This window comes from Melanotaenia boesemani, chromosome 8 (genome assembly GCF_017639745.1).
Source record: "Melanotaenia boesemani isolate fMelBoe1 chromosome 8, fMelBoe1.pri, whole genome shotgun sequence".
NCBI lineage: Eukaryota > Metazoa > Chordata > Actinopteri > Atheriniformes > Melanotaeniidae > Melanotaenia > Melanotaenia boesemani.
This window is the reverse complement of record NC_055689.1, coordinates 28108001-28122796: the sequence shown is the minus strand read 5'-3', so window position 1 is coordinate 28122796 and position 14796 is coordinate 28108001. Positions and strand designations below refer to the sequence as shown.

The window sequence follows — 14796 nt, the reverse complement described above, 5'->3', positions numbered from 1 at the left end:
AAAGAGCTAACTGCTGACTAACAGCTATAAAATCAAGCTAACACTAGAAGCACTCAGAGAGCACAGACCTCCACCAAGCCATTGTATTTTTTTTTTTTTTTTTTTTTGTTGGAAGCTCTAATGGCAAAATGATCTCTATCACCTCATAGTAAAGAATCCTTTAAAAAATTCCTGGATACAGGTGGTGATCCAGATCACCCCAAAATCTAATCACTTGTTCACATTTCTGTAATTTCCTGAAAATATCATCAAAATCTGTCCATAACTTTGAGTTATGTTGCAAACAAGCAGACAAACAAACAAACCCACCCCGCCGAATACATGACCTTCACCTTGGTTGAGGTAGTTCAGTTAACGGACTATTATGTTAGCATGCCATGGTTATAAAACGAGGGCTACTGATCAAAGTTAACTGTAGAAACCTATTGCTAAATTAGAGATAGCTAGTGAAACACTTAAACTAGAATTAGCTTGAAAAACAGAAAAAAATATAATTTAGTTTTCTTTGATTAAGTTCAGATTCATTGATTGTAGTGTGTTAACTTTTTTTGAGCTTATCATTTGTGTCATTTCTGAGAGCTTGAAAAACATCAATATTATTACAGCTCAGAGCTAATTCAGTTCAGGACGGTGCTAATCAAAGGTCAGTTTAGTTTCTGTAGTTTATACAGTGTGCAGCACATACAGCTCCTGGCTTATGTGCTGCTTTATATTTATGACACAATGAGCATAATTTACCACCCTATTATTTACACCAGAGGTATCATACTGAGTGTTTCTGATTGTTTTGCTGTCTTTAATGCTTTTTATCATTTTTTTATTCACATGGCACACTTTTACATAGATAAATAGTCTATGAACACTTACACTGAGAGTATCAGCATTCCCTTTGACCAACCTTTTGATGAGATTGTAGAGAAAAAATAAAAATAAGTTAAATTTAAATAAAGAAGAAAAAAAATCTTAAGGAACAAAGGGAGATTTTTATTATTACAGAAGTCTAAACTCATTAATTACCTGTACCTGCCTATCTATACATCATGTGCTTTTCTAAAGATAATCTTTGGGCTCCTTAATTGTCATCTTAAAGAGCTGAGCTTCAATCGCACGAGAATAGCAAAATGTGTCAAACGACTTTAGACTGTGCATGTCCTTATTCTCTCTGGTCATTTAAACACTAACAGAATATTCCTCTTGATGTGGTTTGAGCCTTTATTAAATGCTAACCAATCATTCAAAACAGTGCGTATGAAACACAAAACAGAATGTGACTGAAGCCCACCCCAATCAATCCTAGCAACTAATAGGGGAGAGGCAGGTTACACCCTGGACAGGTTGCCAGCCCATTGCAGGGTTTATAAAGTCAAGCTAGTTAAATATAGCACAGGTACTTAGATATGAACAAATTCTCTCACATCTTGCCCATTTGAACCTTCATATAATTGGAGGAGCTAACTTATTGAGGAGAGGGCGTAAAGTTCTAATACAGAGACTAAATGGTGCTCTCGCAGCTCTATGAGGAGGCATTAATAAAAAGAAATTAAAAGTGTGGGTGGAAGACGTTTTTTCTGAGTGTTTGGGGTTTTTGAAGGAACTTTTTTTGTTGTGTGGCAACACAGCCCCCTCCAATATGAGTTATTCCACATCACTGTAAGTGTACCACAAAGGACTTTTAGATGTCACTTGTGTTTTCAGAGTTATAAAGGTTGCAGGCTGGAATTCCCAGCAGAGTAGGACCTGTAATATATTATGGCTGCAGCCTTAGCAATAGACTCAGTGTCATCACCACTACTCAAGACAATGGACTGTAACACAGATGTCAAGATACTGCTGTGTTCTCTCTTTATTTCATTTTCATTCTTTATCTCTTTTACCTCCAAGCAAGGTGACTTTGGTATTTTCATTGTGCTTCCCTAATCTTATCCTAGGCTTTGCTGGTATCATTATGGTAATACAAATGTCCTCCTTAAGGGGACTTGCAGATGAGATCATTTTGACATGAGGGCAAATCGACATGCCCTCTGCAGCTGATTAAAATGAATGTTTCCTGTTGTTTTATCTCTCTGGTAATCATTTCTTCTGCCCCACTCACTCTTTCTTTACTGCACATGTTTTTTCTTTCAGGGAAATGTCACCTTTTCCTGTGCTGAGCCGGTTTCTGTTGCCGTAACGTTCCTTGGGCCCCAGAGTTTCCTCCAGCTGCCAGGGGCGATGGCACCCTCCCCAGGGGTCTCGTCTGTCGGGTTTCAGTTCAGGACTTGGAACAAGGCTGGGCTTCTGCTCACCTTTAATCTCCCTCTGCAAGGGGGTGTGGTCTGGTTATACCTGAGTGATGCCAGACTCCGCCTGCAGATCCATAAAGGTGGCAGAACGCTGCTGGAGCTTAGTGCAGGTCAGTAGTATACCATTTCTTTTATACTGAGCCCAGTCAATAACAAGTTAATAATTAGACTTTTTTATGTCGGTATTTTCCCCAAATGTTAAATATGTTTAGTTAAACTATGAATAATGTAGGTTTAAAGTATGAGATGGCTATAAAAACATCCAGAAAGCAATATTCTTAACTTGAATGCCAAGACCATTCATTTTTATTGCAAACATTTTGTAAAGATTGAGACTTGATTTCTGATTATATTAGTCAAAACTAGGTTTATAATTTATGTTAGATTATCATGAGTTTCTGTCAATTTGTTCCATGACTGTTGCTGGCAAAGCCAACCGTTTTTGACAAGGCAGCCTCAGCATAATGTACCTTTAGTTGCTATAGCAACAGTCATATGAAAGAGGAAGTTTTAATGCACATGTATCAAATTAAAAAATCAGTCCCACAAATTTATAAAGCTTCTTGGTATGTCATACAGTAGCAATTATAATGGAACAAGAAGCAGAGCTTATCCTTCCCTTAAGACATTTGTTGACAAGTCACCCAAATTTGAAGAAATCAGTAAAAGTTGGGTCCCAAGATTTGCTGTATTGGGATCTTTATGGGTATGCTAGTATACAGTCTCCTTAGAAACACCTGCAGTGGGACCCAGAATGTCAGCTGGGTGCATTTTTTAAATACACAGTGAAAAATTAGGAGGGAACAGGATGTAAAGTGTTTGGTTGGTGGATTATTGTTTGCATGGAGGTCAGGTAGAGGGTGTGTCTGTCTGTTGGAAACATTGCTCAAAATGTTATGGACAGATTTGGATTAAATCTTAAGAACATCTCCGAACTGGAATAAGGAACAAGTGATTGGATTTTGGAGGTGTCATTACACTTCACACATATTCACATTCATTGCATTACAAAGCCTATTGAAATGCATGTCAAGACACAGCTGTGAAAGCTACTTAGCCAGGTCTAAAACATGTTGCATCATTCCATGTAATTCAGGATTTACTCAGGTGGAGACATATTACACAGGCTAAGCAAATCTGCATGTTGACAGAGGAATGAAATAAGGTGGAATCTTTCAGGAGACCAGTGCTCACCAACCTGGCAGAATGGAAAAGGTGTGTAGAAAACTAAACATTTATTTTACAGTGTGAGAACTGAACCAACAGGGATGCATAAGCACATTTTAATTAATTCTGACATTGCAGCTAACACAGTGCAAATATTAAAGGGGACTATGTACCTTGTTGTAAATAGTGTTATGGTAATAGTCTTACTGCTAAACCTTTGGTGGCACATCTGCCATGACCCCAGAGAGCAGGTGGCACTGTAAGATGACATAAGCATGTTAAGCAAAACGTTGACATTGAGATAAAAATGGAGGAGGCTGTAATTAGATATTGATCTACTCCTTTAACAACACACAGATACATAAGACTGGCAAAGCCTTAAATGTATTTTGTACAAGTCAATCAAACAGAGGATGTAGGGGGGGGGAAGCCCTACTTTTGCTGTTTTTGCAATCAATTTCTACAATTATACTATTTTCCTCAATGCTGTTATTGTTTTTTTTTGTTTTTTTTACTATAAAAACCATGATTAAAAACTGCTTCCACTCAGAGATTTGGTGCACGTGTGGCTGGCTGGGCTATGATAGGATAAATGATTGGCTCATTACTGCTTTAGTGCCAATGCTTGGCTTTAGTTTTTGGAAAGAAAATCTGTTGCAGGACCTTTTTGATGTGTTCCCATGAATGCATGCAGAAAAAAAAATGTAATTTTCAGCTTTTCAGAGTTTGTTAATGAGTATTTGGTTGCCAGGTTCTGCTCTCAATGACGGTCAGTGGCATTCAGTGGAACTTCACTCCAAACGAGGTCATCTCGCCATCTCTGTGGATACAGAGGATGGAGCTGGAGCTCACGCCAGCCCATCGTTTCCCATCACCATAGAAAGTGACCTCTTCTTTGGTGGTAAGAGAAGAAGCAGTCAGCTGAAACTTTCCATGCAATTAAAACTTTTCTAGTATCGAACAGCTTTGTGGGAATGGCTGAATGCTGGAAATTCTGTAGAATCTAAAAATAGTTTAGTGAAAAAGATTTTGCATTAAGAAAATACAAGAAACTGGAGAAAAAAAATTCTAGAAGAATGTTGCAGTTAACTGTTTTGAGTCATTTTCTATATCTCAACACAGGGTGTTTGAGAGTATTTTGAGTATTACTGTCCATTTAAGCCATCTTATTGTGATATTTCTTTCTAACTGAGTGTCCTCTCTTCAGGTTGTCCTGATGAAGACGGCAGTCAGGATTGCAGAAACCCCTTTCATGTCTTCCAGGGATGCATGCGTTTACTGACTGTGGGCAAACAAAACATGAACCTGATCATGGTGCAACATAAGCAGCTGGGAAACTACAGCAACCTGCAGATTGACATGTGTGGGATCATAGACAGGTTAGTTTTTTTCAAAAGAAAACTTTCACTAAGATACACTTGCCTGAATATTTGACTGCAGAAACAATCTCACCTATATGATAAAATAAATTTAAGCCAAAGTAACTCAGAACTTTACTTATGTTAATACTTGATTGACTTTTGTAGAAATTCACATTCACTTCCTGCATTAAAACTAGTTACCAATGTTTATTGTGACATCACAGGAGGATTTGTGGACTTTATGTATCAAGTATAATGTCTTAACCACTTGACAATACAAGTGGTTTGCAGATGTTGCTAGAAACAAACTGCTTCCAACTACTATATGTCTTCATTACAAGCTGTTTTACAAGATGGAGGTAATGTATACAAGTAGTTGATTTATCTGAATTACAAGCTGTCTTTTACTGCAGATATTTTGGAGAAAATTAGCTGATAAAAGAAAACAACGAAGGATTTAATCTAATTTGATCTTAAGTCTAACTAAGTGTTTAACTATCTCTTTTTTTATGAGAATTGCAATGAGAAAATGAAATGCCTGCATGAAACAGAAACATATGAAAAGATATCAGCTGTGCTTTTCCTGGAGTTTCATGGAAAGCAATGCATTGCAAAATTATACACTTTGTGTAAATGTGCAAGGTGAAAGAAAGAAAGAAAGAAAGAAAGAAAGAAAGAAAGAAAGAAAGAAAGAAAGAAAGAAAGAAAGAAAGAAAGAAAGAAAGAAAGAAAGAAAGGATCAGACCTCCTTAGATCAGTTTTAAAAGAGCTTCTACACAGAATTGAAGAAGGTACAGGTTGAAAAAGGATCGTGGTATATGAAACATTGGTTAGGGAAAAAATAATATGAAGATATTTTAAGTAAAGTTTCCAAAACATTTCGTTGGCCTTGATGATAATAATGGATTAGGCACCCAAAGCGCTTTACATTGTGAATCCATTATTCATCCACTCCTCACTCATACCTGGTGATGGTAAGCTACGTGTGTAGCCACAGCTGCCCTGGGGCAAGCTGACGGAAACGTGGCTGCCAGTCTGCGCCTACGGCCTCTCCGACCATCACCGAACATTCATCCACACATTCATACACCAGCGATGCCAACACTGGAGGCAAGGAGGGTTAAGTGTCTTAACCAAGGACACAACGACAGATGACTGCGGGAGCGGGAATCGAACCGCCGACCCGATCATTGGACGACCTGCTCTACCGCCTGAGCCACTGCCGCCCAATATTTTGTTAAAGGAAAATGTACTGCAGAAATCCAACCATGGCATGAACCTAGAATGTAGTTTGACTAGAAATTGGTCAGTTTAACTGCTTACTTATCCACAATATTAGATTATAAATCCATAGTCAAGAGTAACTGCTGGAGAATAAACTACTACCTTATGAGGAGTGAGAACCCACAAGGGGTTACAACTATTGGATCTTGAGTCCAATGCCTTAATCACTCAGTTGTCTTGGTCATTATATCAAAGTGCCATATCAGCAAAATGTGTTGAGGAGATGACCTGAAAAGATGAGTCTTGTAAAAGAGATTTTATTAGCAATCTGACATCACATGCACAGACCTAGTGGACATTTCTGAATATAAAAATGTCAAAATGCTGAGCAGGAGCTTGATGTAAGATAATTATGTTTCCTGACGTCAGCCATGCCTTTTCTTTTGTTTACTCAATTTTAAACAAAAAATAAAATATTGTGGAGAGCAAAACGATAAATGAAATTATGAAGGAGATTTGACAGTGCACAATAGCAGCTTTGTTGGATCAAACAGATGTCTTCTTCTGGAGTGAAAAGATTTTTTTTTTTCCATCACTGATTGCTTTGTCAAACAGCATTTTTGTTGCCTTGAACCATACAAATAATTTTTCTTTTATTTTCTCTGATGACAGAGTGATATGTTTGTAGAATAAAGCAACCCAACAATTAAGAGGTTCTCTAAAGCATTAAGCACACTAATTTTGTTCCATTATATAAGTTGATCAGAACTGTACTGTAGAAACTGGTGGTGTGAAATCAACACTGTGACAGGAACCAGTTTAATCTGATCAATGCAATTGTTTGCAGAGGGACATAATAGCACATGACACATTAGTGTCATTGTATGGTGAGACATGGAGACATATGAGATTATTTCCGGTATGCTCCCAGTAGTAACTACCAGAAGAGACGCATGAACCCACAAGAACTTGATTTCATTGCATCTTGAGTGCAACACCTTGTACTCACTGGTAGAAGTTTTAAACATGTAGAAAATGTCCTAATTGCTCTACTTAGCCCTATCCGTCTGTTTATTTATAACTTTTGCAGGCAAGATAAGTAAACATTTTTGCTTTTGTTATTAAGGAGTAATTGACACACACACACATATATCCAACGCCATGACCACTTGGCCATCCTCGTCATAACCAACAGGCCGTATGTCAATATAGTGCAAGGTCTCCCACCATGAGAGACACTTGAACCAATAACTGGTTCAAGACCAAAAAGAAAAACCAAAAAGAACACAAGAACTTGATTCCATTTCATCCTTGAGTCCGACACCTTCCGCTAACTTAAAGGAGTTAACTTTGAAAATATGGCAGATTCTTTTAATTGAGAATTAATTCCAAGTCCTAATTGCCTCTTGCCCTTCTGTTTATAATTTTTGCAGGCACTGTATCCACAAAGTCTTACTGGCATTAGTTTGATTCATAAAACACTGAAAAAGTGTAAAATGTGCTATATTGTGCTTGCATGCAGTGTGCTGTACAATGGGGCAAACAAACACAACATACCACTGTCACTGATGCTATTTCCAAAAAAATGACCTAAAAGTAGGAACTGCTATATTGTCATTTAAATGTAAAATACACATGAAGAAAACAACAAAAGAAATTATTCTGTTATGTTAATTACTGTATCAATCATTTTAAACAAAACTGAGATTGAATAACTGTGGTCATGTGATTCTTTGTCAAGAAATGTTGAGTAACAACATTGTGAACAAACAATAATGCAACTATCTTCCATTATAGATTCAGAATGAATATTTTCTGAATGCATGAATTGCAGTGTCATACAATAAAGTATTGTAGATTCATTTTGGATCTCAAGAGAGAAGAGACACAAATGAGGGAAGAAACAGGAGCAGAACCAATCATTTGCTGTTTTAGTGTCACGCCAAATAGCAGCACAATTAATGACACATTAGGGCAATTATAAACCTGCCTCTAGAGCCCAGACGGAAACACACATACTTAGAAAGCTTTCAGGGATGGAGATGGAGATAAATGGATGGAGAAATATTGAAGACGCCTTAAAACCAACCTAAAACAAAGATTAAGAAGTGCAAATTGGACAGGAAAAAGTTAGAAAGTCAGCTCCAGCAGGTCAGGAATGAAAAACATCACTGGCTTCAAGTTAAAGGGGGATCGGCCTGAGGAAGTATGGACAGGACTAATGAGCTGAACATGTTCTTCAATATGTTAAGTTCAACATCACCTGCAGACACCTGCAGTCAGGTGAAGAAGAAATTATGTTGGATCCTTTTCAATGCCACCCAGAGTCAGAAAAGAGTTATTGTGCTGTGGAAAACATCCTGCCTTGTTCCAGCACCTAAAGCATCCCAACCATCTGAACCAAATGTCTACAGACTGGTTGCCTTAACATCTTGCATCATGAAAGTCCGTAAGAGACTGATATTGGCTTACCTCAATAAGCTAGTGAACAACTTTCAGGACCCAAGTTTGCTTATCATAATGGGCTTGGGGTTGAACACGCCATCATCTACCTGCTTCAGAGAGCCCACTCTCATCTTTACCAATCAGGCAGCACTTTGAGGATCATGTTCTTTGATTTCGCAAGTGTTTTTAATTCAATTCAGCTGCTCTGTTAGGTGAGAAACTGCATAATTTCCAGGTGGACACCTCCACCACCACCTGAATTTATGACCATAGTTTGTAAGACTGAGGTTGTGTGTCTGAGATTGTGTTCAGGAGCACAGGAGCACCACAAGGAACTGTACTCTTACCTTTTGTCTTCACACTGTACACCTCAGGCCTCCAATGCAGCTCTGAGTCCTATCATCTGCAGAAATACTCTGATTACTGTGCAGTTGTGGGGAGTATCAGTTATGGACAAGAAGCTGAGTACAGAGAACTGGTAGGTCAGTTTGTGAGATGGTGCGGAAACAATCACCACATCTTGAGCACAAACAAAACAAAAGAGATGATTGCTGTTGATAAAACACTGTCTACATCCTGAGAGAAGAGGTGGAGATGGTGAAGAAAAACAAGTACCTCGGAGTTCAGCTAGACAACAGACTGGACTGGAAATGTAACACAGAAGCGTCTACAAGAAGGGACAGAGCAGACTCTTCTTCTTAAGGAAGCTAAGATCATTCAGTGTCTGCATCTAGATGTTCTTCTATAAGTGTGTTGTAGAAGTGCAATCAGCTGGTTCTTTTCAGGGGAAAACTCTGGAGCAGCTGGAGCAGAGAAGAATGCTGCACAAGCTGCAGAAAATATTGGACGACTCTTCACACCCTATACACAAAACAGTGAAGAAAGAACACAGTGTGTTCAGTGTGAGGTTACGTCAATGCAAGAGAGAAACATACTGGAGATAATTCCTGCCCACAGCCATCACCCTCCAGAACAAGGCACAATCTTTTTCTAATTAATTATTATTTTATTTTTTTATGTATTACACCATTTTAATTTCCCTCTGGGATAAATAAGGTATTTTTAATTTAATTTCATTACTCACACCACATACACAGTAACTTCATGTAAATATGAACATGCAAAATATTGAAGTGACCACATATACATACTAGATAAGGAGAAACTGCTTGAATGATTTTAATTAGTTGTTGCTCTGTTTCTTCTGCATCTTTATTAAACAGACCACAGTTGGTCTACAGATCTGACTTCTCACTTGAACAAACCTGGAAAAATAACCTAGTACACTTTATACTCCCTCACCGTAATCCTCCTGATTGAATTTTGGGCTCATGGGATATATTGTGCTGTAAAGTCAGGTGGAAAATGGACTCACCGACACTGCCTCAATATGGTGCCATATTTCAGAGTGGGCTATTACTGTATGTGTGCACTTGTGTGCATTTATGTGTTGTTGCAAACAGTAAAGACTATTATTAGCCAAAGGAAACACACCATTAACAGCATAAATTGAGTCTAACTCCACAGGGAACTCAGCTTCAGCCTCTGTCCTCTGCCCTGCACTACTATTCCTCCTGCTTGATTTAGATTAACAGTCTTTTCTCATTATTATAGGGATCATTTCTGCTATTTTGGTGTTGATAATTGATTTATTTATTTGATATTTATGATCTAGAATTTACTTATTTCTTCAGCATTTGATACAGCATCAGTCTTGCTGCTCTTTCCAATATATTTGCTCTTCCTTAGCTTCTGTACCATTTTGAATGTTCTTTCTTCTTTTTCCTTGCTATAGATTCTATTTCCCTCCTTATTTTCCTCTTCTTCGTCATCTCCCCACATTTCCCATCCTTTGTCATAATTTTTTCCTATTGCCATCTTATCTTTAGCTTTTTTGTCTTATTTATTTCCTAAATTAATAGATTTTTTGTTGGTTAATTTCCCCTCTTCTTCCTCTTTTCATTTGTTCATTTTCTGAACTTCCATGGGTCCTTTTTCACAGGACAAATGTGTTTGTTGTGGACCAAACTGTAGATGTGAATGGGAGTCTCTACAGGGTTGGACACTGAATGTGGTTTTGTTAAGCTAAATTGGCATTTTGGAACATAAGGCATTGTAAGGTGGCTAGCTAATAGAGCGTGATTCACTGTGTAAACGGACACTCTCGAGGGACCAGTGGCTATTGCACATGGGCGTGTTTATTAAATGAGGTTGTTTGCTGTCAGACTATCCATTCAAATGTGGTTATCTACATTTCTACAGAAAAATATGACAGATTATCAATGTCATGTTTTCAATGATAGATGTATGGATCATCTGTGTGTGTGTTTATTTGAATCAGGAGTGGGTTAGGATCAGACTTTTTGATAAGGAAGAAAACCATCATCTTTTTAGTCTAAGAAGGCACAATATTCCTAAAATGAATAAAAATAAATAAATAAGTAAACATGCAGGCTCACACCAAAGTTAATCTTCTCAGTCATTGTGTCATGACCCATTAAAACTGTAGTGGTGTGTTTTTGTGCAAAGACACAGCTTTTATTTGTATCCCCTTTGTATATTTAAATATTTTTGACTGCAGCCTTTGAATAGTGTTAAGACACAAACTAAAGACATCTCGGTGACATAAAAACTACAAAACATAGCGATCAATTCTCTCACACACATACACACACATACCTTTCATTGGTAGAATGTGGAATTTTGCATAAAATGTGATGACACATCAGCTGCAAACTGGGTATGTGAAGTTTCATAGGTATTTATCAATGCTTTAGATTCAAGATTCTTTATTTGTCATTATACAAGTGCAGGACACAGGTACAACGAAATGACTTCAAGTACAACCCGTCCAAGATTAGACAGCAACAACATGTAAGCACAAACAGGATCAGGCAGACTAAGGCCGCAGCCACAGCGCGGCACACCTATATTAGTACTGGATATAGATGGAAAAGATAACATGAGGGGAATAAGATGAGGCTAGAGGAAAAAAAGGCATCTCCACACTGGGCCTAAAAAACACACCTCAGTACATAAGAGCACATAATTCAGACATTCACAACATAAGAAACACATGGCAGGGGTGGAGAGGGGTCTCCCATCGTGGCCAAGTGTGTGTGCAGTAGTGAGCCTGTGAACTTTCTCCCGGTTCCTTTCTCCAGTCTCTGCCACCTGATGATAGTGGGGGAGCTGATCCATGAAAAGTCCACCGCCCGAGAGGAGGGTGGGCCCCACTGGCGACTCTAAATCATCCGAATTTGTGGGTCAGTTTCCATCCAGCCGAGCCGACAACTTCTCCAAGTTGGTGTCCACCCCACGTACGAGCTCTGGAATCGCAACCAGCTTGCAATTCTGAGTTAGAATAGCCTCCAGTTTACGATTAAGCTCCTGCACGCCAAAGTCTGATTGTTTATAGCTCGACACACCGGCACAGAAATTCAGCAGCTTGCCAGTGGCCGCCGACAGTGTCAGAATTTTGCGATATGCCGGGAAACCACCCGCTCCAAACAGCAGAAACCCAGTTATCATGAATCCGAATGTGTATATATCTGCTGCGTCCTCGACAGACAAAATCGACAGGCACATGACTTTCCACACCCCCCAGGAATCCATCACATATCCAGCCGAAAACATTCCGCCAGGACAAGCAGGCTCCCCTACGCCTGTTTTCCGGTTTGAATAAATTTGGTCGATTGCATTTAGGGACCAGCTGATCAAATCCATGGTTCTAGATTCTGGATTCAGAACAGAAATGCAGAAAGAGGCTCAGAGAGGACAGGACAAGTAGCAGGGCAGAGTGGGGAGGAGGGAGAGAGAAGAAAAGCATCTGCCTTTGTCGAGGGCCGGAAGAACTTAACCATGAGGAAACAGCTGATAAATCATCCTTATCTAATTTAGAGCTTTGTTGTGTGACCAATCCCAGTCTTTCAGCTGTTAATATGCTGCATTCAAAGGTAATGGTAATTCAGATTTGCACCAACAGGTGGGAAAAAGCTGTCTAAAACTGTCTAAGAACAGCCTAAATAGTAAAAATCTCAGCATTGTTAATCTCAGTCTTAGGTTCTAAAATTACGGTGAATGACTAAGACAAAATCAATAAAAAAAACCATATTTTTTTAAATCTGCTTACATCCACAGATACACATAACTGCACACAGAACAATGAAGTGGCAGTAATATTACATATGAAACAGTAATACGTTTCCTCAGGCAAAGATACTCATAATAAGAATCCAATCTCTTTTTCTTCTCTTAACCATTTGAGCAAAGATGAAATAATTTAAATAATCCAATATCTTTATTTACTTTTTCATACAGTGACTCATAACTAACAATACAGAAAAATCATCTGAAACCAGGTGAAAATGCACTCCTACCCATAGATTTTGCCAACAGGCATCAAATACTTCCTCTGGGAATACAGATCATTTTTACAGGATGTCTTTTACTAGGGTCTTCACTTTCATCATCCACAGCCTTTTAAATAAAAAGATATTTCTTAGAAAAGGGGAAAATTGACTGTCAAGTTCTAAATAAAATGATTTTGCCTCAGCCGGCTGCTTTCTTGTCAAGCAGACAAATTACTCAAGCACAGAAAACTATTTAAAAGAGAAAAAAAGTGCATTGACCTGTATTACTGTGCACAGTCTCCATAAAAAAAAGGTTACCATTTACTAAAAAAAAATTCAAATAACTGAAGTAGTAACTTTGATTACAACAGAATGAGCTTTCGTGAAGATGCTCTGGCTTTTCACAATCACAAGAAATTACCGTAACAACCCTAAAATGTGTTTTCTGTTATGGGATAAACATAAACCATATTTCTTCTATGAACAACAGAAAGAAAACTGAGAAATCAAACAACCCTTTTAGTTTTTCAATTATTTGTTTTTGTTTTTTTTCTTTGGAAGCATGTGGAAAATATAAAAAAAAAAAAACTACTTCCTGCATTTCTTCTTGCAAACACTTATAAATCATAAGATCATAAAATCATAGATCATAAAATAAATGACATGGAGGAGAACAATAACAAAATCTTTCTTAGTAAGTTTCTGATGTTTAATTAATAGCATTACTTTTTCTTATCTTTATTCTTTGGCAGCTAAACTGAAACCCTCTTCCTCCCCAGCACATGCACACAACATTTTATAAGGACCTTAAATCATTAATGATTAAATATTTGACGACCTTCTTTGTTTTCTGTCTGAATCAGGTGTTCTCCCAGTCGCTGTGAACATGGTGGCCTCTGCAGTCAGTCCTGGACCATCTTCCACTGTAACTGCTCTGACAGCGGCTACAGCGGCGCCACCTGCCACAGCTGTGAGTCACATGACACACAAACATCAGCCCACAGCCACTCAGCCACTCAACAGCAGCTCAGCATGAAGCTGCTGCACATGGACAGAATAAATTCAGGTTGTGCGTCAGGTTGAAAAATTCAGACGACATATATATATATATATATATATATATGTGTGTGTGTGTGTGTGTAAACTTCAGACATGGTCAAGTCATCTTGGACTTAAAAAAGTAGCGCTGAGTGTGATTATATCATTTTATATTACAATATAATTAAAATCTGATTGCAAAATGAATCTTTAATAAAACTGAAGATTAAATCACACATTTTATTTTTGATGTAGATTCAGTGATATTTCTTTAATGCACATCTGCAGTATGTGCTTATCTCCCTTTGTGCTTCCCTGATTGCTTCTGCCTCTTCTCAGATACTATGTTGTATTTATAATTTATGATGTTGTGTTTCTACCTTTACACTACAAAATACCAAAAAAAAAAAAAAAAAAAACAGCCACAAGATTTGCTTTGTTGCTTTTAACAAGTCAAATCGAGTCAAATCGAGTCAAATCGAGTCGAGTCGAGTCAAATCAAGTTGAGAAGGATGCAGAATGCAGAAGTTGGGTTTAGGTATTGTTACCTGAATTACTCACATTACAGTACTAACTCCTTGAGGTTTTTCTCTTTGATTTTTTTAGGACGCTCTCAGGATGCATGTAAAAAAAGAAGAGATGAACAGTTCTGATTAATTTGTTAACTTTAGGATCTGGTTCAGGTTATGTTGATTAAACAGAGGTGAAAAGAGAAATCATTCAAACTTTTGTGTGTGTCCATGAGAATTTTGTGCTTTTTTTCCCTTCCATCACAAAACAAATTTAGTTTTTTTTTTTTTTTGTTTTTTCATTTTAATAGCAATACCATATACACCTATTTGAATTGTATTTCTTTATTACCGCAATGTGTTGCCTCCACTTGTTGGCCGGAGTGTGCTTTTCACTTACAGATACTTAAACTGTGCT

The 14796-nt window shown here is 37.9% G+C and overlaps 1 protein-coding gene across 1 annotated transcript in view; it reads left to right on the top strand.

Annotated features, from left to right (window-relative positions):
- The window catches only part of LOC121644962 (contactin-associated protein-like 4), a 103596-nt gene that overhangs the window by 58467 nt on the left and 30333 nt on the right, over positions 1–14796 (top strand). The window contains exons 8-11 of the mRNA XM_041993228.1: positions 2125–2392; positions 4201–4350; positions 4657–4828; positions 13695–13801. Of these exons, the coding sequence (XP_041849162.1) occupies positions 2125–2392; positions 4201–4350; positions 4657–4828; positions 13695–13801 (697 nt within the window). The remainder of the gene's footprint in view (positions 1–2124; positions 2393–4200; positions 4351–4656; positions 4829–13694; positions 13802–14796) is intronic.